At 44.1% G+C, this 26,141-nt stretch overlaps 1 protein-coding gene across 3 annotated transcripts; it reads right to left on the bottom strand.

Moving 5' to 3' along the window:
* Positions 1–682: 682 nt before the first annotated feature.
* Positions 683–24,767, bottom strand: LOC142065244 (ATP-binding cassette sub-family A member 10-like). 3 transcript variants are annotated; one of them, XM_075111209.1, is made up of 40 exons: positions 24,689–24,767; positions 24,556–24,605; positions 22,258–22,367; positions 21,658–21,868; positions 21,088–21,246; positions 20,744–20,844; positions 19,701–19,927; positions 19,237–19,375; positions 18,679–18,864; positions 17,375–17,522; positions 16,696–16,864; positions 16,076–16,134; positions 15,551–15,661; positions 15,283–15,458; positions 14,777–14,896; positions 14,277–14,415; positions 14,052–14,142; positions 13,590–13,729; positions 12,855–12,974; positions 12,488–12,683; positions 11,571–11,737; positions 10,706–10,833; positions 10,197–10,334; positions 9,550–9,663; positions 9,088–9,258; positions 8,616–8,726; positions 7,841–7,969; positions 6,964–7,032; positions 6,421–6,512; positions 5,863–5,983; positions 5,408–5,522; positions 4,875–4,966; positions 4,324–4,502; positions 3,653–3,728; positions 3,281–3,375; positions 2,711–2,830; positions 2,358–2,498; positions 2,002–2,081; positions 1,866–1,921; positions 683–1,276 (listed from the first exon to the last, which is right to left on the bottom strand). In XM_075111209.1, exons 3-40 carry the CDS (start codon positions 22,357–22,359, stop codon positions 1,178–1,180), a joined length of 4,887 nt encoding a protein of 1,628 aa, XP_074967310.1. In that variant the 5' UTR covers positions 22,360–22,367; positions 24,556–24,605; positions 24,689–24,767; the 3' UTR covers positions 683–1,177. The 3 variants fall into 3 exon arrangements, with proteins under 3 accessions (XP_074967310.1, XP_074967309.1, XP_074967308.1); XM_075111208.1 differs by having other exon boundaries at positions 24,556–24,689; XM_075111207.1 differs by lacking the exons at positions 24,556–24,605; positions 24,689–24,767 and having other exon boundaries at positions 22,258–22,502.
* Between the last annotated feature and the right edge of the window lie 1,374 nt (positions 24,768–26,141).

Here is a 26,141-nt window from a genome sequence, read left to right as displayed (position 1 = left end):
AATGTACAAAAGCACTGATTGCAACACAGCCACCACTGCAGATTATATAAAAGGAATTGGACTTAATATTTTCTGTGAGAGTTTTAACCTTTAGAAAGGCATTATATGTGCCTGAGTTGTCAGGAGGGCATAGAATCATAGAATGGTTTGGGTTGGAAGGGACCTTTAGAGGCCATCTAGCCCAACCCCCCTGCAGTGAGCAGGGACATCTTCAACTAGATCAGGTTGCTCAGAGCCCCGTCCAACCTGACCTGGAATGTTTCCAGGGACGGGGCATCTCCCACCTCTCTGGGCAACCTGGGCCAGTGTTTCACCACCCTTGTTGTAGAAAATTTTTTCCTTATATCTAGTCTAAATCTACCCTCTTGTAATTCAAAAACATTGCCCTTTGTCTCCATCTTTCTTATAGGCCCCCTTTAAGTACTTAAAGGCTGCAATAAGGCCTCCCCAGAACCTTCTCTTCTCCAGGCTGAACAACCCAGGCTGATTTCCAGAGGGAGGAGTGACAACCACTCACCCCAGCGTGGAGGGAGGGCAGGGGTGAGTAAACATGAGGGACTACAACAACCTGGCCAGCAGCCCTGGGCCCTCTGCAGCCAACTCCATCCCCAGGGGAAGGCGTTTCAGCTGCTCAGCTGCTCCTGAAGGCCCACAGCAATGATGACATATGAGGGTGTAACCATGGCTTCTATAGACATTTATTGGAAAGGTATAAAAATAGAGTGCAAGTTTCAGTAAGATGTATTTAAACACTTCATAGGCAAATAGTCCCACACCTTGGTGGGAGAAGAGCCCGGAAGGTTGGCAGTGTGTCCAGATTCCCTGATGCACCCACATCCACTGAGGAAAGCAAAGCCTCAATCCCCAGAGATGGGTTATGACCCTTCTTTCTGCAAAATATTCTGTCCCCCTGCCCCACACTGCTTTGCTTGACAAGAGCTCTCACCAGTGCAGGCACAATTTCATCAACCAGCCCCTGGAAATGCAATTTGGGGTAGGGCTTGGTGCAGACACCTACAGAGTCTTCTGCATCCGAGAGGAGCCCTCAGATGATGCTTGCTGGAAAGGTGGAGCCTGTTGCTCCTCTTCATGTTACGTTGATAATGGTAGTAATTATGTGCAGCGTCACATCAGTTAGATTAATACTGAGTAATGCGTAAATGAGCATCTTAGATCTTTAACTATCCTCCTGCTGAAGCTGTTTCCATTCGAAAGTCCCATCCAAAGTCAGATCGAAATTATCCTTTTCCTGCTCTCGGGAGAGTTCCAAAAACACCTGAAATGGACAAGATAAAGCTCTGATTATTTCTCTGACGTTCACCAGATACTGTGATGGTCCTTTACAGGAGGTACAGCTCTGCAACCCCTATGAGAGGTATGTGAAGTAGCTTTATGTGGGGATCACATATCCTGTGCTCTCTCGTATAACCTGCTGAGAGGCACCGGCTGCCCATAGGCATATCCGTAGAGTAGGTTTTACCTGCCAATGGATTGACATACGCATTCTTCATCTTTGCCACCAGCCTTGTACAAGCAGCAATAACCTGATGCTTTAGGAGCAACCATAGAGGCTGGGCATGGGCATCTACCAAGGGCATCCATCCCTAGGATGTGCTGTGTGCCCGTCTCGGGTGAGTTGAGTCATACATCAACACTTTGCCTAGGTTTGTTCCCACTGTGCTAAATCCCAGCAGTGAAAAATCCCAAACTTTTTCCACCGCTTTCCCAGCGGAGAACCTCTTGCCCACCACCCCCAGGAGGTTTTTTGGTGGAGCAGCCTTCTGCCACTGCACTGGCCAGGGTCTTGCTGTGGCTTTTGTTCCTGCTCACACCTTTACAGCATGTCTAGCCTTGAAATCACGTGCCTGAGCCAAAGTATTCAAAGAGAAGCTGTACTCCTCAAGGTTGAAGTTTCGTTTGGCTGTGGAGAAATAGAAAGAGAGTTGGAAACTATCAGTCTGTGTTCCGCCTTTTCAAAAAGTCATCTTGTTTAGCTCTTACCTTCCTCTAGCTTGGAGAAAGCCTGAGAGAGGGGCAGTGCATCTTCCATTGGGACCTTGTAGACTAGCAAAGAGGGGAATCTTGAAGAAAAAGAAGAAAAGGCTATTCTTGCTCTGTATTGAGGTTCTGGAATCAAAACTTTAGGTCACTAAACTTTAGGCTATGCGCTGGATGTATGGATGTCTTGCAGGAGGGTTGGATGTGGTGACATTGCCGCATCAGATCCCCGAATAGAGACTCTGAGCTGTTTGTCCCTCTCCACCAACTGAGATCCTGTGTCTGGCCATCACACTGGGCACATTTTTTAGGGATGGGGTAGTGTTGGAACCACTGTTCGTCTTTTATTTTATAGTTACCGCTCCTGACGGGCTGCACTTGGGAAAATCCTCAGAATCTCAGCATGGAGAAGATCACTGCGCTCTGGGTCCTTGACCTTAATTTCCAGTAGATAGCCTTTGCCAAACTTGTTCTTCAGGTACTGAATAGAGCCCATGCACCTGCAGGGGAGGAAGGAAAAAAAGAGAGATGTCAGTGTCAAACCACTGATGCCCCACCATCTGCTCCTTCCCAAATTACGCTGCTGGCAAAACCATGGGGAGAATTTCATAAAGCCCATGGTGATGTGCTCAGGTAGGTGAGACCTCAGGAGAAGCCCTGTCACTGCATGGACCAAAGAGGGGCCAGGAGGCATTTCCCAGCTGCCACCCACCGTAGCTGCCCAGACACCACGATGGCCACGCGGTCGCACACTGCCTCTGCCTCCTCCATGTAGTGTGTCGTCAGAATGGCTCCTGTCTCCTTGGATTTCAGGGTGGCACGAATCATTTTCCTGAGGACCAGAGGGGGGGAAAAAGTTAATACTCTTTAGGAATACCAGGCACTTTTTCTTACACCTTTGTCCCTCCAAATGCCTCTGCTCTAAAGGAAGTGTGAAAACTTTACCTACAGCAACTTCAGACTGACGTGCACATGGTAGTACTTTGAAATAGCAGACAAAAAGAAATATTTTTGACTCAGGTCCATTTATGGATTCTTCCAAATCCCATATATGACTGTCCTAAAGTTTGCAACAAGGGTGAAGGTAAAATGGTTTTTCTTTCTCCTTGCTCATCCTTTAGCTAGAGAGAACCAGGAAAATGGAGTTTCTAATAAAACCATTGGCACGTGATGAGCAGCACTAACCGCAGAAGGGGCAAAACACTCTCTACCTAACCTTAGGCATCGGCTCTTGGCTTCCAACCCCTTTACCACTGTGGTGGCACGTGTCTGAGACACTCACCAGACACAGCGCTGCCCGTTGGGGTCCATGCCAGTCGACGGCTCGTCCAGGAGCAGGACTGCAGGGTTGCCCAGCATGCACACTGCGAAGCACAGCTACGACGGGGAAAGGGGTTTGAGTCAAATCTTTTGCAGCCTCTGGCACTCTGTCTACAAAGAGCTGCGGACAGCACCGCTTTGTTTATGGGAATCACGGTTCTGATTTATAGGAAATGTGGTTTTGGAAAAGGCTAATTTCCACACCCTTGAAGGGGGACAACACGGTGCTCTCCTGAGTAGCTCAATGCACAGGTAGGTCCCTCCACTCACAGAGGGGAGTTCTGATTGGTGCTATGAGCATTGCAGTGCTCATTATAGGTAAAACAAAACACACCTTTCTGGTTATCCCAGCAGATAATTTTCTGGGTTTTTTTCTTAAATAGTCTTGAAGCTGCAGAGCATTCACTATTCTGTGGGGAAAGGGAACAAGCAAAAAAATAGCATTTTTGTTATTCCCAACTCAATACGCCCATAAAGGATTCCCAAAATTATAAGGAAAAGGAACTTTCTTCCCCTTGTTCTTGACTCCTGCTTGTTTTCATTAAACATTTATTGTGTTATTAAAATGTAAGTGAATATTTGAAGCAAAGTGTACTGAATAAGCCACAACCTTTTTTCTAAACCTGTCATTAGTGTCAACAGCATTATAAATCCATTCCACCTTGCCAGAGTCAGCTGAGCAGGCAGTGCTTAAGCACCCTTTCTTGCAGTGCCTAACTGTAACATCGGAGATTTTAGAAATGATTCTTAAAGATAACATACTTAAAAGGACATTAGTGGTAAATTTATCCCCATTAAACGCACTTAGGCAAACTGGAGATTTTCTTAACCCACTCACTTAATCACGGCATTTAGCACAAAATCCCTTTCGCAGTTCCATTTCCTGAGTTTCTTTCAAGGTTGCCTCTGGCTCACGGGGAATTTTGACTTTCTGGTCCACTCCCCATGCCCTAGGACTAGGGGATAAAACATTGACCAACCCCTGGAAACACCCTCCGTCCATACCGGTTGACAGCAGCAGCCATATCCTCCTTGCACACCCCTTTCACTGCCGCATAGACACGCAGGTGCTCGTGCACAGTGAGGTCTGGCCAGAGCGGGTCCTCCTGCGGGCAGTACCCCAGGAAAGCAGGCTCGTGGTCCTGGAGGTGGGAGGCTGCTCCATCGCCCCTCTTCATCAGTACCTGCACAACTAGGCTGATCATTTTGCTCTCATGTAGCCTTGCCCAGATGCAAGGGTACGGTTCAGAGGAAGACTATGGCCTTCATTGGGATATAGGTGAGGAAACCAAAAGAGCAAGGAAGCGATTCTGCAACCCTCATTTACATGGTTTCTACATAGAAACATGGCCAATTAGGGTAGGTACAACTGCCTGTCAGAAGTAGCTCACAGTATTTTTTTATTAATACATTATTTAGTTTAATAGCACAGTGCATTCAGTTAAAACCTTGATCCCTAATAATGCTTTGAAAAAAATTATAGCTTAGCCTAAGTACAAGGTTTGCACTTTGCACCTCTATCATGGATCTATCGCTTTTCTCCAGACGCTTCCTACCTGCCCAGCAGTCAGTGTCGTCTCTCCGGCAATCATTCTGATAGCTGTGCTTTTACCAGCTCCATTGGGTCCCAGAAGTCCTAATACTTCTCCTGGAATCAATACATATAATTTCTTAGTAATACTCCCTATTCAACAAATATATCAGGCACAGTCCCATAAAAGACTGCTAATATCAAAGATCATATAAAAATAAACAGTATAAATACATGCTCTGAGAGCCCATAACGTTTCAACTCTGATGCTGCAATTTTGAGCGTTGCTCCCAGGTCACTCATATACCACTGCTGAAGTGGATCTGGGAGAGAGAGGCCTAGTTATATTTTGGATAACAGGGAGTCAAAGGTAACTAACAGGATTCATCCATGTCACGTTGTTCATTAACACATCAGCCACGGACCGAACACACCTTAACCACAAAGCCAATAGATTTACTCTTTGCGTCAGATAACTGAGGATCTGCAGAGAGTTAACTCTCTGGGCATGAGCAGGGGTCCAAAAGAAGGCCTAGGAGACACAGGTCCAGTTCTCACCTTTTTTAACACAGAAGGAAATATTTTTGGTGGCCGTTTTCTTCTTCTTAAAAACGGAGCCAGCTTGCTTTATTTTGTATTCCTTGTAGAGATTGCTGACAATAATGACTGATTTCTGAAAGCAAGGAGAAGAAAGATTAGTCTATTACATTGAATAACATTAATCCTTTGGTAATATTTTCCCATCAAAAAAGGCTGAAAAACTTCTAAAGATCTTTGAATTTGTTTTATAGTTCACTGAGAATATGAGGTGCGACAGGACACTTTATTATCTACGTTCCTCTTATGGCTTTCTTCTCTATCCTGTTGGGACCCGCACTGTGCATTTGGGAGTCTGATTTCCCAGTGAGAATAACACAGCCAGACCTGCACATCTTATACTTGGTGTTTTGGCTTTCACCAGTGGGCTTCTTACTGGTACAAAATAAAACAAGAAGGACAACACTTGGTCGTACCTCCTCCCGACTCGGATCCGCTATGGCATTTCTCACTGCTGCTTTTTCAGCTTTAACATCTTCATCTTCCTCTTCGAGCTCCTCGGGGTACTGGTGGCTGTTTTCTCTTCTCGGGGAAATCCTAAAAACCCACCAGGTTCATCTTAGCATTTTGTTCTTTACCCTTGTACCAATGCATTTTGGATAGACGAAGAGTGAATGTCCCTCTGGTTCAATGTTTCTTGTGGTTTTTTATTACTTTTTTTAATATATATATTTATAATCTTACTGTCTTGTACAAAGAACCAAGCTGGTACATCCCAAGCACAGGCATCCACACAGCACAGGCAACACCGTGTGGAGGTACTAACAAGCTTGAGAGCTGTTTTATATTATTATAGGACAGTAGTATTTAAGGGGCTATTTTAGCTTTAAAAAATCACGAGCATTTAAAAAAAATATTTAGATAGAGGGGCAAAAGGCAATGATATCTGATCAAAATGTTGTCTTGCAAGAAAACCAGTGTGGTAGGAGTTTAAATCTTTCATGTGCCTGTGGTGCATGTGTGTTTATACAAACCTAAATATCGGGTCCTTTCTCAGAACTGCTCTTCCATATTTTATCTCCAAATATCGAAGAAGAAAAATGAAACCCACAGAATGGATATAAGGCTGAAAAAAAGAGGTTGCCACATTAACAGCCTTGCCTTCCATCCTACTATATCTGAAACTGAGAAGATGATGGCAGTGTTATAAAATATGTGGGAGAAAAACACAGCATGAGAAAATACCGTCCATTAACATCTAAACTCAGGATAATCCTCAGGGCTGTGAACTCTACCATCACTTAGCTATACTGCAGAAAATACCAATGGTAGAAGAAAAACACAATTTTTGAAATAACAGGGCAGCGTTAAGTGACCCAGGCTTATTTAATTTTCCCTTCCCCATTTCGAAGGACGAAAGCTGTTTTTGCACAGGGAGGTAGTCTGTCATCCAGACCCACTGAGATCCACCTTCTGCATGAAATGAGCTCAGGGTTCTTGCCTGCTTCCTCATAACTGAGGGTGGGGTTTAGGAGACACATATTCCTAAATGAAAGTAATCTGAAATGTTTTCTTACTGCAAAGACAGCTATTAGTACATCATTCCTTGGAGTCACACCAAATATCTCAGCGTCTTCTATAAAAATCTGTAAGAATATAATAATAGTAAAAAAAAACCACAATGAAGACCTGTAATTCTTTAGCAGAACACTGGCTAATTTTGGAAGGCTTAAAGCAAACAACAAAAGCTTCTGATTTACCCAAAATATTCAACATACAGATGAAAAAATACAGATGTTTGACTTTGGGACTCCCAGTCCTATACCAGAAAACGTCACTGCACTCAGTACACGTATCAGATTCTCCTTTTGGGGGAATTGGCCTATCACAGGAGAACATCTGGTCTCCCTCCTTCAGGGTCCCAGTGGAGAAGAGGTGGAGGTGGGTGGGACAGGACAAAGGAAGCGTCTCTTCTATTTGGACTTCACTCCTAAGTCATTTAATGCTCATAAATAGTCTGGCATGTAGCTGGGGGGGGTTTGTTAAATTCTTAGCTGACTTTCCATGACCACTCTCAGCAGACATGGAGCAAAGAGCCTTGTGACTCTTCTTAATTCTCACTCAGTCTCCATGCAAAGTCAGATGTGTAACTTCAGATTTTCTCTTATGATTATTCAAGCCAAGTTACTTGACTTTGCATGGAAAAAATTAAGAGTGCTTACTTAATCTACAGTCAGCTCAACTACACGAGAAGTAGCCCATAACCATAATGAACAGCTGGAAAAATTAGATCTGATCTGAAACAGTCATCTAACGATGCACTCTGGCCGTTTTGAAAATCCCACCATAGGAGGAAACTAATGACCCTTCCCAGAATGCAGTGTGCCGTCACCACCAGACTTTGCTTGCAAGGACACAGAGTTGTGCCTTTCCTCACCCAGAGCCACTGCTTACTTGCTGGCAGTTGATTATTACACCCAGCAGTGGGTACACGGGAATCAAGAGACACAAAACGCAGAGGGAGACTGTAACATCAGTTGTGAAATCCATGACTCTGCTGATGATATAAGACACAAAGCATACCTAAAAATAAAAGAAGAGGGTAACTTAGCCAATGGGAAGGGTTACGCTCTCCACTGGTCTTAAAAATTGTGTGGGTCTACCTTTTCAATTCCCTGTGGAATGTCTAAAAATGGACAAGAAATATAAAGATGAGAAATGGCTAGGGTTCAGGAGGTCCTCAGCCATTTCTGCTTGATGGCGGGCTGCTGGTTTGAGTCAGCTGGGGAAACTTCCTCCCAGACACAAGGCTGCTTTGGGCAGAGGAGCAAAGCACAGGCTCCCGCGCTGTTCTTTCCCATCCCGTTCATGCCAAATAACCCACCTCCTTCCAGGTCAGGCTTGGGCTGTCTGTGTGTAACGTGATGGCTCATCTCTCACAACACCTTACATGTCTTGAATGTGAGGTATTGAACAGAGTGATAAATAGCCTTTTTTGCTTCCATTCCTGAACCAGCTCAGGGTAGATCCAAGCATTTCCCCATGCCACAGTAGGATAGTGGGAACAGAACATGGTGACATGAATTTAATATAGAATTGACTGCTTTAAAACACATGCCCATATTTGTGTTCTACACATATACTTGGTGTTTTGACCTCTAGTTCATTCTTAGGATCTCAAAATACATTTCTGTAAACCCTACAGCACAATAACTAGCCACATGCTTACCACTATCAGGATAAAAGACCAAAAATCACAGTTCCATCCTTTGCGAAAGATGAAGGAGATCAAGTAGATGAAGAGAACAATAGAAATTCCATAGCCAAAAGTAGCCATGATCTACAGAAAAAAAATGGCTTTCACTGGAGAAAATTAAATGATCTAAACAACCAGAAAACTACAAACAGCAAATTGGTTCAGTTTAAATAATCATACATTAAGATCAGGGCATTGAGAAACTACCATAATTTTACTGCTAAGTGTAAAAGAGTATATTAAGGCAAGTTTTATTGCCTTTTCTTTCCAGCTGGGGAAACACAAACGATAGGAGGTGAAACAAGGAGAAGGTCAGTAAGCATCTCGGGACCCAGAGGTGTGCCAGCACTGTCTGCACCCATGGCGTCTCAGCTACCCCCCACATGCTCAAAATACTACCCCAATCCCTCCCTAGTGAGCCAGCAACCACCAGAATGGGATGTACCAGCAAGAAGAGGCTGTCGATGCTCCCGGAAATCTTGTTGCTCATTGCGAACTGAAGCCCGAACATCGAGAAGAGAAGGAGCCAGCACAGCGGGATGTCCACCAGTGCCTGGCCGCACCAGTACGCCGAGGGAAAGAGCCCTGAGATCCGCAGCTGTGCACGAGCTCCCGCCTGGGAAGGCACAACGCAAAGGGCAGTTTATTGTCAGTGCCTGGCTGGCCAACTGCACCCATAGGAATGGCTCCAGGAAACAAAAAGCTAACAAAAAGCTGTTCCCATTGTGCTACAGGGGTAAAATTCCACCTCTTCTTTTCTTTTAGCATTTTGTGCTGGCTGCAAAGCTGCTCATGGCAATACAGAGAGAAAAGCCTCAAGCTGCCCATCATATTCAAATGTCCTTGTGGCAATGCAGCTTTAATCCATTCCGCGCGCCCCAAATCTGCTCCATTTCAAGGAATTTACCTTATAATCCTGCATGTAGCCCATTGCAAAGTGAGGAGGAAAACCAGGGAATAACAGCAGCATATAAATGAGGTAAAAGGAAACAAAATAATCCCAGAATCGTGGATCATCTGTCTGAAAACAGAAGAACAAAGCATTTGTAGTAAACATCCACAATGTAATGGCTAGATGCCACGATTAATCTTACTGCATTTCTCATGAAGTACAGGGCTGTATAAACACAAAGTGGGAGTTGAAACCAAATATTGGCAGGAGGAAGGTTTTCCCCAAACCAGAGCCCTGCAAAGCGCTTGCCACTGGTGAGGAGAGATGGGTGGTGCGGCTCCCACTCCTCTGTCCCAGAGCTGTGGTGACTTATCTCTTCTGTCAATTGATGGGCCACAGCTTGAACGATGTCACACAGAGAATAAGGAACCTCCCAGCCACCCTCTCTGTTCAGCAGCCCTTGAGACCCACACGGCAAAAATTAGCTTCAGTTTTCCTGAAGTGAAATGTGATGGTTCCAGAGGCACCGCTGAGGAAGGTGGGTCTACAGGTACAGACAGCCCCACATGGCTTCCCATTAAAATCTGATGACTTACTGAGACCTTAAGCAGATTTAAGAACTCTTTTCTGTCACCTTCTGGCTGTCAGGCTCCGACACTTACAGAGAAAAATGGATGACTCCAGATCCGAATGTGCACGGTAGAATTGAAGGCTTTCAGCAGGGCATTGCTAATGATGTTCACAAGCACTGGGAAGCAGTTGACAGCCTCCATGTGGCATAACACAGTAAACCTGTAGCTCTTCAAAGAGCAAGAAAACAAGATGAAAACTCTTGGCTTTTCTCACCTGCAGGGAAGCAGTAGAAAAAAAGCATGCCAGGAGAATCCGGGCCTGAAATAATTCATTTTGCCTATGTTTTGTTTGCTGAAAACCAAATTATTAGGTATTGGAAATCTATATAACTTTGCCACAGCAATGAAAAGTTTGAGGTGGAGGATGAGGGAGATAAGGTCTCCTCTAGCATATAGTTTACTGGTTAAAACACTTCCAAATCTTTGTACCTGTGGGCCTTACTCAGTAAGACCATCCCACAGATAGAGCTGATGGATGCGTTTTGCTCAGTTATTCAATTGTTGGGAAGAAACAGGAGGAAGAGAACAAAAATCCTCACCTGGCCTTCGCGAGACACTTTTATAGCCCCATTGTGTTTTAGCTCCTCTGTGATATTTTCCTCGCTTGTTATTTCCACTGTGAGATCTTGGCTCTCGAGCATGTGGATAAAGTCTTCGATGCCTGTACCTGGTGTGAAAGCCAAAAGCAGAAGAATCATAATACTGAACAACACGGGAGTCTGTGGTGGTTTGGGTTTGTTTTGTTTTTTAAATCCATGACCACCAAACAAAAACAGAGAAAGTCTAACAACCGTGGACGTCAGACAGCACGTATGTGATGGATCATTGCACATTCATTTCTGTGAAGTTAATGGATTTCAGTCTCATTGACTGAACCTTGCAAACTCATTTTTTTCCTGCCTTTGTGGAGTTGCTTCAAAATGTATTTTCCTTGCTGGCCATCCAACAAAGCCAACAATATCACACTTTGGCAAAAATAACATAAAATAGCATCCACTAACAGGAATGTTGAAGATAAAGCTCTGAAAGTAGACTCTTAATTTTGCTCTGTATTAGTGAGCCCTTACTGGACTGTGGTACCTGGCTTGAGGACCCTGCATTCTGAAAGTGCAGAGATTGTTTGGATAGAGATCTGGATTTGGGGCAGGGAAAGGACTGGGTTTCTTCTAATCCCATCTGCTACGATATCCCTTTTCACATCATTACATCAGGATCTCGTCAGCTGCTGAAGCCAACGTAGGCTTCATTCACAACTCCTTAAAAATGACAATTTCCATGCTCTTCCGCCACTAAAACCTTGGATCCCTTCCACCCTACAACTGCCTCCTCTTTCCACTTATTTTCCTTTGCAACAGCAAGACGCCCCAGAATAGGAAAGGACGAGGAAAGGCTTGTTCTTCTCACCCGTGTTGTTGTGGACCAGGAGGCTGGTTGTCTCGGAGTGAGCCCTCTTCTCCAGGGGCAAGAAGTACCGCGCAGGTGAGAGCTCCCAGGCACTCACACTCTGCCAGGCAGCAGCCAGGGTCAGTTGCAAAACCAGAGGAAGCAGAAAAACCACATAGAGCAGCAAACTACATTAAGAAAGAGATGAATAAACACTCTGAATATAGATATTCAGCAGAACACTTTTGCGTATTGGGAATGGTGTACTATATTCACGTTACCCAATGCTTCTTCTGTTAAAATTTTTTGGCAGTTTTATTTTCAGAAATCTCAAAGCTTGATCATTTACAAAAGCCCTCAAAATTTAGCAGGAAGAGTACCTCAGATCTGGAATGCTCAAGTTTTTAAGGCCAGGAAGTGACTTTCAGACTTCCTTAAGATATAAGTTTTTCATAAATCAGCGTCTCCCTTCTGCTTCTCGTGCCCCACCAGGAAATGCCAGCATGCCAGATTACAGCCCACTGGGTACAAATTAATTCAGACACTGGCAATGAAAGAAGTTTTAAGAAAAAATTAAAGAGGAAGCCTGAAAGAAGTATTTTCCCTCCTCTCTCTGTACACACTAGTTTATTTTAAAACTTCCTCCTCCATCTGAAATAAAAGTGTTTCTAAATTATTCTTTTATTCAGAAAAAAAATTTCTCTTGCATAAATAAGTCAGTATAGAAATGAAAATGCACAAAAGGGAGATTTTATATTACTGGCACTGGAAAGGAAGAAGCCTTCCTCTCCTGTGAGTGCAGATTACCAAGACCATTCACTGCCAAAACCCGCTATCAATTAATGCAAACACTCATCAAAATGGGTGTGAAAATTGTCCCCCCTGCTGTAACTGTGTCCAGTTCCAGATCTGCAGGAGAGAATCACTTTGGTACTTACATTGACCGCAGGTTTTTCACTGAACTCTTAAGCTTTAAGAAGTGCACCCATGCCATGGCAGCAACCTGCTGCCTCCAGAGAGCCAAGCCACCAAGTGCCACCTTCCCGGTGTCTGAGAGCAGCAAGGAGCCCGGCTCCGTCTCGTCGGGGCACCGTGGTCCTGCTTCTGCCCACTCCTCCCCAAGGACGCACTCATCTGCAGAGATTTTTCCACATGCACGCTTATGTCTGAGACCAGCTTCTATGTTGTAATGTGTGAAAAATTAATAGCCACCTTGTAATGGGCAGATGGAGGCATGCCCAGGGCTTACTGCAAAGTAGCCATTCTCTCTGGCTACTGATTGCATATCTGCACCTATGATCGTACCTTCTTGATCCACTGTGGCTTCCTCCTCCAGTCTCAGGAAGACATCCTCCAGGGTTGTCATGCTAACTCCGTAATTGATAATGCCCTGGTTGGAGCAGCAGTCAAGGCCACTGAATAGATCTGCAGGACAGAGATAATAAAGGTTTCAAACATAAGCACGACTCTCCAGACCAGACTAGACTTTGCTTCAGCTGAGTCAACCTGCCTGGACCACCTTCAGTCACAGGGGAAATGGTAAAACAGCGAGCTGCCGGGCTGCAAAGGGTCTGGAGGAACACAGAACTGCCAGATCCATAGCTCCTTGAAGACTTGTTTCTACTTAGCACCATCCTTTCAGACTATGCCTCCTCTGAGGCAGTAGGGCTGTGGGGCTGTCAGACTGACTGTGATGGACACGGTGAGGGAGGGTCTGCCTGCTGCCACTGCAGGAGCGGTACTGGCTGTATGGAGTTTTCTCTTGTCACTATCTTCTCTTTTAACAAAAAGAAAAAATAAACTCTCAGAAGCACACGTGGCCCAGTTCAGCCTGCTAGGTTTTTCATTACAAACAGTAGAAAAGCATTGGTTGTACATTTTGATCTTAAATGTATGGACGCTAAAATTGTGGAGGGAAAAAATGCAACTATTCTAAAGTCCTTATGTGACTCCTGTAGAAAATCTCTTCATTTCTCTTTCCCCATATCTGTGATTATTTTTTCTCTGTGGATGATTCTTAATTATTTTAATATACATTACCTGGGAATTTATTCACATTTTCTAGTGGCAGTTTATATCTCAGCTCATATTGACTGTGTCCTGAGAAGATGACATTGGGGATGTACCGCTTAACCAGAGATGTCACGTTCTCTAAGTCACAAGACTCACTGACATGGATCCTGTTCAGTTGAAAAAAAAAAAAAAAGATGCTTAGTTTTGAAAAAAAAACCAACCAACCAAACAAAAAAAAACCCCACAACCCCAACCAACCAACCACCACCATTGTGTTTGCTAGGATGCATAAAAAGAAAACTCCAGCTTACTTCATTCATTCCTTACTCTGGAGTGAAGTGCTGCTTCAGTTAATTTAACTGAATATTAATTCAGTTAATTTTCTTGTTTTGACGACATCTGCTCTATGGTTCCCCCCTTACAGTCATTCTGGTGGCTCTTTGTACATGCATGTTCCCCGATACCCGCTGCTGGGGCTGAAGTAGATACCTTAAATGATAGCCAATCCCCCATTTCTTCTTCAGGAACAGAGAAGAACCGACACACTTCAGCCTCCCATGGGATATAAAAACCTTGCGGTCTAAAGAAACAAAAAGTCAAAGGAATTTGTACTGCAGAGCAGTTGTTCAAAACTTTTTTTGCAGCTGAACCTCGCGTGCACTTTCTGCCCCAGGGTCACTCTGCAGAAATGCTGCAGGCTGAGCCTGTGCTTACCTGCGAGGATATCGGCCTCGTCCATGAACTGGGTACTGAACAGGATCACCCGTCTAGCTCTGTGTTCCTTGAGGAGGCTCCACACCTGGTGCCTGGAAAGAGGATCCAACCCAGCGGTTGGCTCATCCAGCAACAAAACCTGCAGAAAGGATGAAATCAGGCACTCCTCGTTGCTGGAGAGGTTGCATGTCTTTTGGGTTTGGTGCTCCCCTGAAAGCCTCTGGTCCTGAAGGCAAGAGACCCTGGCCACCTTTTATGCAAGGACAGCTATTCTGGCAGCTCTGCAGAGGTCAGGGAATTATCCGCTTTAAAACTAGGCTAGCAAGATGGGTTATGAATTTAATGAAATGAAATTATTAAATTTATTATTTTTAATAATTATTAATTCTTTGAAGAGGTCTGAAATCATGCACGCACTTGTAGCCAAGTACATGCATACGGTTTTAGTTATGTTGGACCTGAATTTTCTCTACATTACAGAGAATTGCCTGCTGCTTTACCTGGGGGTTTCCAAGCATGGCTATTCCAATGGATAACTTCCGTTTTTGCCCACCACTCAGTTTCTCAGCTTGAGTGTCTTGAATGTTACTGATATCCAGCAGTTCCAAAATGTTCTGCACCTAGAACAGCACAAAGATGTCCATTCTCAGCACCAGTTGTCCTTCCATCCTTTATCAGCCGTGCAGGACATCTGGCTGGGACTGAAGACATGGTTTTGAAGAGCATGTACCGAGGTCTACTACCACCAGCAGAAGCAGCCACTACAGGGGCTGCTACATCCCCTCTTCTCCTTGGGTTGAGCAGAGGAATTGCTGTGGTTGCATCAAGCCCACAAGCTTGCCTACCAATCTGGTCGAAGCCTGACATCAGCTTTGATTTTCAGAAGACACAGTCAGGTGGACCCTTTGAGCTTCCCAGCGCAAAAGGAGCCTTTACTGAAACGTGAGGTTTGCCTACAGCCTCGTGTTGCTTTGCAGTGATGCGTTTCAGGGGAACACGGACTTACCTCTCGCTCTACCTCTTTGGACTTGATGCCCTTGATTTCTGCAAAAGTTTTCAAGTTTTCTTTCACCGTTAAGACTTCAAACTGTATGTTGAATTGTGGGCAAATGCCAATCATCTCTCTAATCTCTTCCCTATCTCCTATTTCAGAGAGTTTGTAGTTGTATATGGTTGCAGAGCCTATTTACAGGAATAAACGTGATGAAGTGGAACAAAGTGGTCTTTACAGCTTTTGAATCAAGCCCATCCCATCCCGCCTTTTGCCATCCTACCTTCAGTAGGCAAAGTGAGTCCACTGAGCACATTTAACAGCGTTGTCTTTCCAGCCCCACTGTGGCCGAGTAAGGCAGTGATCTGACCCTCATAAATATTTAAAGACAAACCTAGAATGAAAACAACACCCAGTTTGGGAAGAAATGAGGTTTGACTTGCCTCTACTCATTGTTGAAGGCAACACAAGTCAGAAAATATAAGAACTAAGTAGCAATAATTAGCCAAAAGTGCATTAAGCAATGTGGGGCAAAGTTCTGCAGAACTTTAACTAAAGGCATAAGAAGCTGCTCTGTATTTAGCAGAAAAGACAGAAATACAATAAGAGGGAAAAAATTCTTTCTTCCCTTTAGTCTTACTAAAAATGGAAAATCAGTAAAAACTGAACAAAATAGTAATCGGTTACATTGATTAATATTTTATGTGAGTTTTCGAGCAATGCAAGTGTTGTTTTATTTCTTTAATTGACTGTTAGCACAACTGTTTTTCCTCATCTTTAACAGGAATCAACATCACAACCTTCATACCTCTTAATGCTTCTGTCTTCTTGTCCTTCTTTTTATATGTTTTTTTAATACTGTTGAGTCTAAAAGGAAGGTAAGGAGGATATTATTTCAGGATTCCTGTAAATACATTTCCCTGGTGCCCTTTTTCATTCTTACAGGCCTTAATTTAAAATGACAGAAATGGCATGAAAAGTAAGAGGTACTGGGAAGCAACCCTGAGATTCAGCAGGGTTTGACATGCTCTGTACAGAGACACGAACGTCACTACCTGGCAGCACTACCACAGCACTAAGCCTTGCAAAGACAGGGTCAAACCCACTGCAACAGATGCCTGTGTTACCAGGGGCTGCCCTCCATGTTCTCCTTGTTGTCCCTAATGGACATTTAAAGTCCAAAGCAAAAAACCCTATCTTTTTTAAAATCTGAATTTATCCAAATTTCACCATCAGTGACCAGCTTGAGTTATCTATTTTTCCCTAATATTGCTCTGTGAAACAATGTGTTTTGCAAGAGCTTCATGAACATGAAAATTGCCTGGGTAAGTCAAAACAAAGCTGATGGCAGAAGTGGTGGTCGGTGGGAGCATTAAACCCAAGCTGCCCAACTCAAAAAGCATGAACAGAAACTCCTTCTGTCTTAACCTGATGGCCTCCTTCCCCACGAATTCAGGGGGCACTGGCTCTACGCCATCACCGAGGAGCTCCTCGGGGCTTGCTGCACTGGGCGTCTCGCTCGTGGTGCCTTTCCTGCTCCGCACCCAGTACGAGGGCTTCAGGCAGAAAAAAGGGGGATCCGGGATGCCGTATTTGCCTGACAGGAAAGCAAAGAAGACAACCTGTCATTAACCAAAGCCACAACCAAGACATCACCCTAGACTAAACATTTCAGAGGTTCTAATAAGTGCTTGGCTGCCTCAAAATTGGTACTTTGTCCAGTTCAAAAAGAGGTTTGGAGCTGGGGTAGTGAGACAAGAAGGGTGGCTTCAGGGCTGTATCTAATCAATTCAATATTTTACTTAATGAATTAAAATATTGTCCCACACATTATTTCACTGATCTCTCATAAACAGTTCAACGAGAGTATAATTAGAAAGAAAAGACACTGAACACTTTATTGTCTTTGATTTGGGAATTACTGGTGTGTGCCAGGGGCAGAAAAGTCACTCAGTGATATAATACATTTTTTTTAGTCCAAAAGCTATTTGGGTTGACTCAGAGAATGGAGCAGCCCATCATTTCCTTGAGGCGATATTACAAGCAACCCATATAAATCAGAAGTATAAAAGGCAGAAGTATGATCGTAAGCATAATTCATACCTACCTGGCAGCACTTTGTCGAAATACATAGCTAACAGCATGTACAAGACTGAGTCAAAGACCAGCATAATGTAAGTCGAAAATAAAAAGTAGGATTCCTCCATAAGGCTAGAAAAAGAGAAAGCCATTCCATATTTTTCTAAATGGAAAATCTGAAAATAAAGGACAAAGAAGAATAATTGTCAGGCTGAAAAACTATGCACTTGCCATCAAACCATGGATGCAATTGACCCTGTTAACCCAGAAATCATCTGCAGTGCTGACCAATTTTATTTCCTTTCTTTCTAGGGAGGAAGGGAAATAAATTTACTCCACATAGAGACCTTATGTTTTCATTCAGAAATTTCCAGAACAATCCAGAAGCAGAAGAAAAGATCAGAGTTTTACAGAAAATCATTGAAGAATCATAGAATCATTAAGGTTGGAAAAGACCTCTAGGATCATCAAGTCCAACCAAGAAACATGATATTGGCACCTTTGACATCACAGAGTCACGACAAAGGTGATATAATTTTACATAGTGACTAATTTAACCATACGGTAAATTAACAGTAAACTCAGTTTCTTTTTCTGTTGGTGCAGAAACCTCCTCTCCCAGGCAGATTTTTTTTTTATACATCAGGAAATCAAATATTAAATAACTGGAGCTAGAAATCATCTCTCATAGCTATGGAGATATGACTGATGGAAAACTGTCATAATTATCCAAACTGCACAGAATTATCCAAACCAGGGATGGAGGAAGGACAGCCACAGCAGAAAACTCGAGTTGTATTAGCACAGCCTCTGCTGCCAGGAAGAGTCACTGCAGCGAGAGGGGAATGACCCGGCAGCAAAGAGTTGATGTCCCCAAGTCAACTCCCATCTGCCTGGGGTCCAGCCCCGGAGGATAATGGTGCTGTTGTGTGCGGCAATGGGCTCACTGAGGCTTCCTTGGGTTCATGTGGATGCTACAGAAGCGCACAACAGCAGATCATTTGTGACAAGGGCCATGTTTCCTTTGCATTCATCGGCTTTTTAAATAGGGGAGTGGGATGGGGGCATCTGCTGCCCAACAGAAGCTCAGCTCACATGGAGGTTTCAAAACAGGATGCGGATATGAATGAAAAGTACCTGAAGATTTTACAGATGTGGAAAAGCTGGTATTTTGAAGTGAGGACTGTGACTTCCTATGCCCTTCCCTATCAGCAAAGCACAGCAGGGTCCTTTATTGCCACTGTCTGTGACAAAATGTACTCTGTCCCCACCAAGAGGGCCCAGGACAGCAAGCTCCTGGGAAGGTTCAGCTGCAGAGATGATGCCCCATACCTTTGCAATGCCAGCATTAAATGCAAAAGGACAGAAGAGACCGAGAAACCACTTCAACGGTTCTGGAAGATTTTCTATCAGTACCACAAGGCTCAGGCATCCGAAGAGAAAGGTGATGAGGAACCCCATGGAACCGGCAAGTTTGGAGGTCCTTAAGAGGGAGCAGAGCATGAAAACCAGGTGGATCTGTAAGAACAGAAGCTTCCTTCAGTCACTGAAGGAAATAAATCTCTTTAACAATAGCACTTTCACTTGCCAGGCAAACAGATCTCCGGTGAGCTGAGTCTGTGTAATAAAATACATTAAAGTCCTTCTTAGTGTGTTGATCAGAGTTTCAGATCAGGTCTTTTGTAGCCAGCCTGCTGCCTCTCAGACCTTCAGGCTGCAATGCAAATCACTGCTGCTGAGTCAGAGAATCAACCTAGCTATTCAATTAGCTTGACCAGGCAAAGGATACCGTCCTGAGCACTGTGCAAAAGGCTCTGGAGTAATGCTTAGGTTCATCAGCATAGTAATAGATGATGCGGTGAGAAAATTTGGCTTTAAAACCTGACTTACACATGCTAGGCCATACAGGAAAAACAGCAGTAAGATTGCAGGGAAGCTGCTGAGGTAGAAAGCGTCCTGCACCACGAGAGCTGTCAGCAGGCAGGAGAGGACCATCACGTAAACAGCATACAGCAGACTCCAGGAGAGCCTGAAGATGGAAAGGCAGCGTTATACTTTTGTTTAATTAAAAACTGTTGTTACAACTGCATCTGCATGGCAAAACCATTTTAAATTAAAATATTATTTCCCAGGGTCAACTCATTCACATCCTAGGCAGAACAGATCACATAATCCGCCTTAGGAGGAAATACCCAAGGAAGAATAACACACCGCCTGCCATGCTCAGCCCTTCTGGCTCATCCTTAGAGTACTGAAGAAAACTTATGAACTCATTTAACATACTAACTGGCTGTGCAAGTGCCTGGGAATATACGGATTTTTGGCAAACATACTTTAGTTAAAATAGAACTCACCAAAATGAAATATCCTGCAGCCCCATTGTCTTCATCAACACCTTGAGCTTCTTCTTTTCTCTTACAACATTCATTGATAAGAAATACATGAACGGAGAGAAACACATCACGATAGTAACCATGAAATAACTGTACTCAAGTGTAATCGAGGAGATGACGCTACGGGACTTCATACGGACACCAGAAATTGTTTTCATTTCTTCCCAAACAGAATGATTTGCCACCACCTAAAGGAATTCAAGATCAACATCTCAGTATTTAAGTTATTTTCTACAGTGGGATGTATTTATATAAGGAACCTTCTGATTCATCATCCCTAGATTTACTTTCTAATGCAGCTTTATAAAAAACATCAACAATTAATGCAATAAAGCCCTATGGGAAGGTCTTATCTGGCTCATTTCTGTGTCTGCACCGCAGCTAGACTCCCTCCCTTGTCTATTGAGAGGGATAAATCCTTCAGCTCCTCCAGAGGTAAGGATCCAGGCACAAATGACTCCTGCTCCCCAAGGTCCTGCTTCTCTCCCTGGTGATGAAAGCCGCCTGCACAGCCTGAGGTGCACAGCCAGGTGGAACGATCCCTGCCCTGGTGTATTTTTGAGGAACAATTTGGAAAGAAAGGACCAGAAATGACAGACATGCCTACTCTGAAACCAAGTCATCCAGCAGATATTCATACCACCCCCGTCTCCTGCAAGAGCTGCCTTTTCCTTGGAACCTGAGAAATACTCTAAACCAAACAGTGGGATTACACTTGGTTCCCAGCCTTTAAAAGAAATTGCCATTTTGAAGAGAAACAGAAGTTGGTACATGTCTTCAAAATTAAATAGAAGGCAGTAATTTTCTGCAGGAACTGCCAATTGCATTCAAGTTCTCCCTGTCACTGCCAATAATACTCAGACAGCCGAGTATTTTAAGATATTTGTTTTTCTCCAGAATTTTCTGACAAGCTCATCTCTTGCTATTGTCACAGAACAATTTGGCTTTCCTGGACCAAATTTAAATTAAAAGAACACCTACATCAGTTCACAGATTTCATTTACCTCTATAATAGCAGCATCGATGCTGGACTGCAGGGACAGGAAGCCTTTGTACCAATACCTTGGGCTGTGACAGTACCGCGAAGAGAAATTGTAACAGTTATCTGCAAGGACGAAAGGTTAAGGGCATCACAGGTAAGAGCCATGAAATTTATTTGGTTTTCACTACAAAAGCTGATGATTAACATGCATATCCACTATGGGAAACCCTTCAAATGGAGTGGCCCACTGACAAAAAAAAAAATTATCAGTTTATTAAAGCATTTAACATATATGGATTATTCCAGCCGAGCAATGCCTTCACACACCAGGCCACCACCCGCCCATAAAACCTCATTTTGTATTACCTACGTATCCCAAGTTGTCATTTGGAATAGCCACATTCCCAGTAGGAAACCTGAGGTAATAGGAGAAGTTGTCTTTAAATACAACCCCTATAATTTCATTATTTGAAATCCAGGCTTCCTCCAGGGCTCTCTCATTGTCCAGCGCTTCTAGTTTTATACCTGTAGTTTGTAAGGAAAATATAGCAATCAGCTTCTCTAGGTTTGGAAAAGTGTGCACAGGCACTGGCTATATATCTGCTTTTTTAGCATTGCAACTCCTCTTTTCCAGTTCTCCTCACTGAGCAGGGTGGCACCTTCAAATACTTCTTAATTTACCAGTTGGGAAGAAGTGAACTTCAAAAGAATGAACCAGTGTGTCTTAATAGTATTATTCTGCAAGGCAGAGCTTTACAGCTCGGAAGCCCACACTGACCTCACTGGTAATTTAAACGCTAGAGAAGAACTATTTGTGAGAATGGAGGATTTGGGGTGAATTTTCTCTACTGACTGAAGATACTGGAGAACCCCTAAAACATAACATGCAATAGGTTAAATAATGAAAACGCAAAATGTTTAAAAGGCAAAACGTACCTATCATTACAGAGTTCAGGGCCACTTTATTCATTATCTGCCTTGTGGTCACAGTGACGGGTGTAAAAGCGACGGTGACCCCAGTGGCATTATAGGCAGGATCGTCCAACTGCCCCAGGTTGCTGTAAGGCACTTCAGGGTAGCGGATGTTCATCATGAACGTGCACACTGTGAGCATCAGTGGCAGAAAGAGCAGAGACAGAATCCACTCCTAGGCAAGGGGGAGAGCGGAGGAGAGAATTTAATCATATAACGGTGTAAGGGCGTATTTTCTGTAGGAGTAACATATAAACAAGAGGCACTCAGTCACGCCCTTTTCTTAGATGTCAACTAACAAGGTCTTTGCATTGTGCACATCACCTCAATAAATTACTCTGGTCAAAAAGCCCGTCTGTGCTCTCATACATCACATAAACGACAGAAATAGCAGTTAAAAAAGTAAAGTCTCGTGAAGTGTTCGTTCCCAGGCAGGGCTTTTCAAATGTACTTTAATGCTCATCTTTACAAAACGAAGTAGAGGCGCAGGGGCAGGCAGGGATCGGCCGCTCGTCAGTAGTCAGCTTCTCACTTTTTTTTTTTCCACTTGTTTTTTTAGCTTACCTGAAAGCTCTGCATTTTCATCCTCCACTTAATAAGTACATTTTTCCACAGAAGAATTCTAGTTTGCTGGAATACACTCATATTCCTCTGACGTGTCTTCATCTTTAAACCTACAAACATTTTTTTTTTTTAAATTACTTCCAAATACAACAAAAGGTAGAACAGCAGTGACTGCTTTTATTTGCAGCCTTGCACATGTGCACAGTAATACTTTCTTTCCCTTTTTACTGCAAGGAAGAGAGCTGAAACACCTCAGACCTCCTGAGCTGAGCACAAGCCAACCCTGCAGCACAGCTTCTAGCAGCGAGGGACCAAGAGACCTCATCGTCCTCAACGTACTCCCAGTCCTTGCAGCTCAGCGGTAAGACACCGACTACAACCAGAATTTCACACTTCTGTGCTGCAGCGTGGTAAGGCTGGAAGGAGTGAGTTATGAAATAAAAAAGGGAAGATCAGACCACATGACCTAATTGGCTTGGGTGGCCTCAATATCCAAGAAATAATGACAACAACATGGTCTATTAAAATAATCAAAATCTTTTTGCGTGTATTTTTAATGCGCTATAGGCTTCACACCAAGATGTGTTGAGCAACTCCTGGCTGTGGTGTGAGCTGAGCTCATACGGAAAGCAGCGCTGACTGAAGGCAACTCGGAGCTACGAGAGAACAAGTTCTTGGAAGTGCATTTGGAGAGTTGTCATTGTCGGGGATATTAATGGGAAACAAGAGAGAAACAGCCACGCGCATGCGTTGGTGTGTTACTCCAAAAGATGTGGCAGCATCCTTAGAAAGGTGCGGTAAAAGCAAAAAAGGACTTGTTGCCTGGATTAATGCTGGTGGTGGAAATGGAAAGAAATAGGCATAAAGCAAGCTGTCAGAGTAACTTGCAGGTGAGATATGTCCATATTAACATCAGTAAAATCATAATTAATAATTCCAGTGAGCAAAAGGACTAAGTATCCAAATGCAAAAGGGTTACACTCAGGTAGCCAAACTGCTCTGCTGTCACATATGTAGCTAAAACAGGCTTTCAGACAAGATCTTGATCTTCTCTAAGTGAAGTCTCACGTAGAAATAGCAGAGCACTTACAGACCCAATCCTTTCAAACCTTCCTGTCATACAGAAGGAGGATTTACGCTGTCTTGTTCCCTTTGGGGAATGATGCCTCACAGTGCTGACAGGGAAGATGGCGTTTATCTTCTTCCAAATATTTATATTCAGCCCACAGGAGAGGCACATCTCTGCTGTGACGAGGAGCAGGCACTGAAATGCTGGAAAAGCAGCTGCAACAAATGGTGGTCCCTAGGTACACGCTGCGAACACACGCACTGGTGCGGCACGGCGGGAGGATGGGGCAGGGACATTGGCTCAGTGGCAGAGATCTGCGGTTTTGCCATCACTCTCTGAATAGATTTTCCTCTTACATACAACCTCACTAAATCCAGGCACATAAAAATTTTAATTTAGCCTGTGCTAATGATCTCTAGACTTCCTCGAGGAGACTGTGAAGTCCAACTTCCATCGCTTGGTCACTTTTTCACATAAAGGAAGCAAGGTGTAAGATGGTATGTATCACTCGCATGGATTTCCACAACTGAAATGGGATTTGTGTCACAGCTAAAGCAGGTTTCCAGTCTGTCCTTCATTTTAATGGTCACAGAGTAACCTCAACAAGCTGACACACCACTGGAACTTCAGCTTCACACCCAGGAGTTGCCAGGTGGGATGGAGAGCCAGTGCAGCAGGTACCCATCACAGATATCTCATGTCTAGCCCTGCCCCATCACTCCTCAATGCTTCTTGACACCCAGCTGTGCCTGCTGCAGAGTTGGGGCAGTTGGGGGAAATTCAGCAGAACTGATCTCATCACTTCTTCAGTGTTTCAGGGGAATATTTAAAAGTGTAAGATGGACAGAAGACTTATTAAAGTAAATCTTCAGCTTACACTGCTGAAGGGAAACAAATCTGCTCCTTGTGTGCTGGATTACTTAAAATACTGAGCAGAGCTGAACATACCACATCCTCTTAGCATGGAGAAACACTGGAAATACGCCTCTAGTGTAAAATGAGCTCCATTTGTGTGTTATTTCATGTCAAAGTAAGGTTAAAAAGACTATTGCCTTTAAATAGTCACTAAGCTTAATCACAAGCTTAACTCAGCCTGTTAGGACGATGCCTGGTGTCCCACCTCTGCATTCATACTCTCATCCAGTATTATTAATGGTGCTATTAATTACTGGAGGTTTTCATACCTTTTAAGGAGTAATCTTTATTTAAGAAGAATGTTTAAGCCTTACCTTAACAGGAAGGTTTGAAAGGAATCCAGAGCTCGTCCTTCGCAGAGTGCCTGTAAAAGCAGAGATGCTGAGCCTCCCTGGGATGGACTTACCAGTTGTCCCAGCGTCTCTCAGTGCTCCTTTGTCCACGCACCCATTTTTTCACTCAGGCACTTCTGCCAAAAGGCATTCCTCGCACCACCACTTCACTTTTCCCTGGCTTCCTTTCCTCTTCCTCCTTGGCAGATCTTCAGATTTATTTATGTTATAAGAAGCAAACAGAGCATATTGTTGTTGAGTTGCTGGAGCAGATTCTCTGAAAAGTTACTCAGGAAATTCTTGAGTCTTGGCCAAGAGAAGAAAAAAGAGCCCAGCAACAAACCACACAAAAAAATCCTTCCTCTGGCAAACTCCATTATGTTTCTCAGCGCAGCAAGAGAGGCTGAAGTCAAGAGAAATATTACGGCACGCTACTGAAGGCAGAGGAGCAGACAGGGACTCTCGCTCACCTCCAGACGGCAAAGGTTGTGTTTGCGAACTGCTTTAGTGCCACCAGCCCTGGTGTATGAAGAGCAGTGAAGCACTGCCTCCTAGACAGGAACAGCTCTTCTGATTACAAAACATATTGTGAACATTGAAATAAACTTCTCTTGACTAACTCTGTGCTTCTAAAGGGAATGGATTTGATTTCACCCCGAGGCTGAGAGCGTGGCCGTGAAGCACGCCTATCCTTCCGTCATTCACTGCAGCATCCTTTGCCCCAGCAAGGATGAGAAACCAAGGGTGGAAGGGAGAAGCAACCAGCTGGGACAGAGGCTGGGCTTGCAAATGCAGAGGAGCTGGATCTGCTTCCCTTTGCTCTGCTTAGCTAGAGCAGAAAAAACCCACCCCTAACATTTAAATAATATTCAGATGTTTTAGACCTAGGCAGACTCCAGAGGCACAATAAGTCAGGACACAGAATCAAGTTAAGACCTGTCCTAGTACATCTCCTAGGTACACAAACCTTCTCCCCTTTCAGCCCCTCCTCACAAAGAGAAAAAAGCTAAGCAGAGAAGTGGATATGCCAGGTCGTGGTCAGTGCATCTCAAGCAAGGACACCTTCCTGCCTGTTTCCTTGACAGAGGCACTGATGTTTCAAGATCCATATTGAAAGCAGCTCTCTGGGTGTGCGGGGTGGCTGCTTTTGGGGCTTTTCTCGGCAGGACCAGCCGATCACTGAGCCACGGCAGCCACCTGCTGGTACCTGCTCGCCCGCATCCCTGCCTGCATCGCTACACACGCATCTGTGCCTGCGTGACGCACCCGCATCGCCCATACCATACCTGCATCACCCGGACCTGCATCTCCAGCATCACCCACATGAGCCAGGGGAGCTCATGGCGTGGGTGAGGGTCTTGTTGCTGTGTCTGTCCCGTAGGATGGCACCGTGCCTGTCCTCCAGTGGAACCCCAGCCCACCCTTTCCCAGAGGCTGGGGGTGCTGGGCAACAGGGTGGCAGGGCACCAGGGGAAACACCTGGATGCCTGAATGTAGGGAGTTTCTGTTTTATTTCTTGTTTATTATTTAAAGCCAGCCTTTAGAGAGAGAGATATATCTATATAGAG

This window comes from Phalacrocorax aristotelis, chromosome 16 (assembly GCF_949628215.1).
Source record: "Phalacrocorax aristotelis chromosome 16, bGulAri2.1, whole genome shotgun sequence".
NCBI classification, from domain to species: Eukaryota; Metazoa; Chordata; class Aves; order Suliformes; family Phalacrocoracidae; genus Phalacrocorax; species Phalacrocorax aristotelis.
Note: the sequence above shows the minus strand (reverse complement) of the source record. Positions and strands in the feature narration are given on the sequence as shown.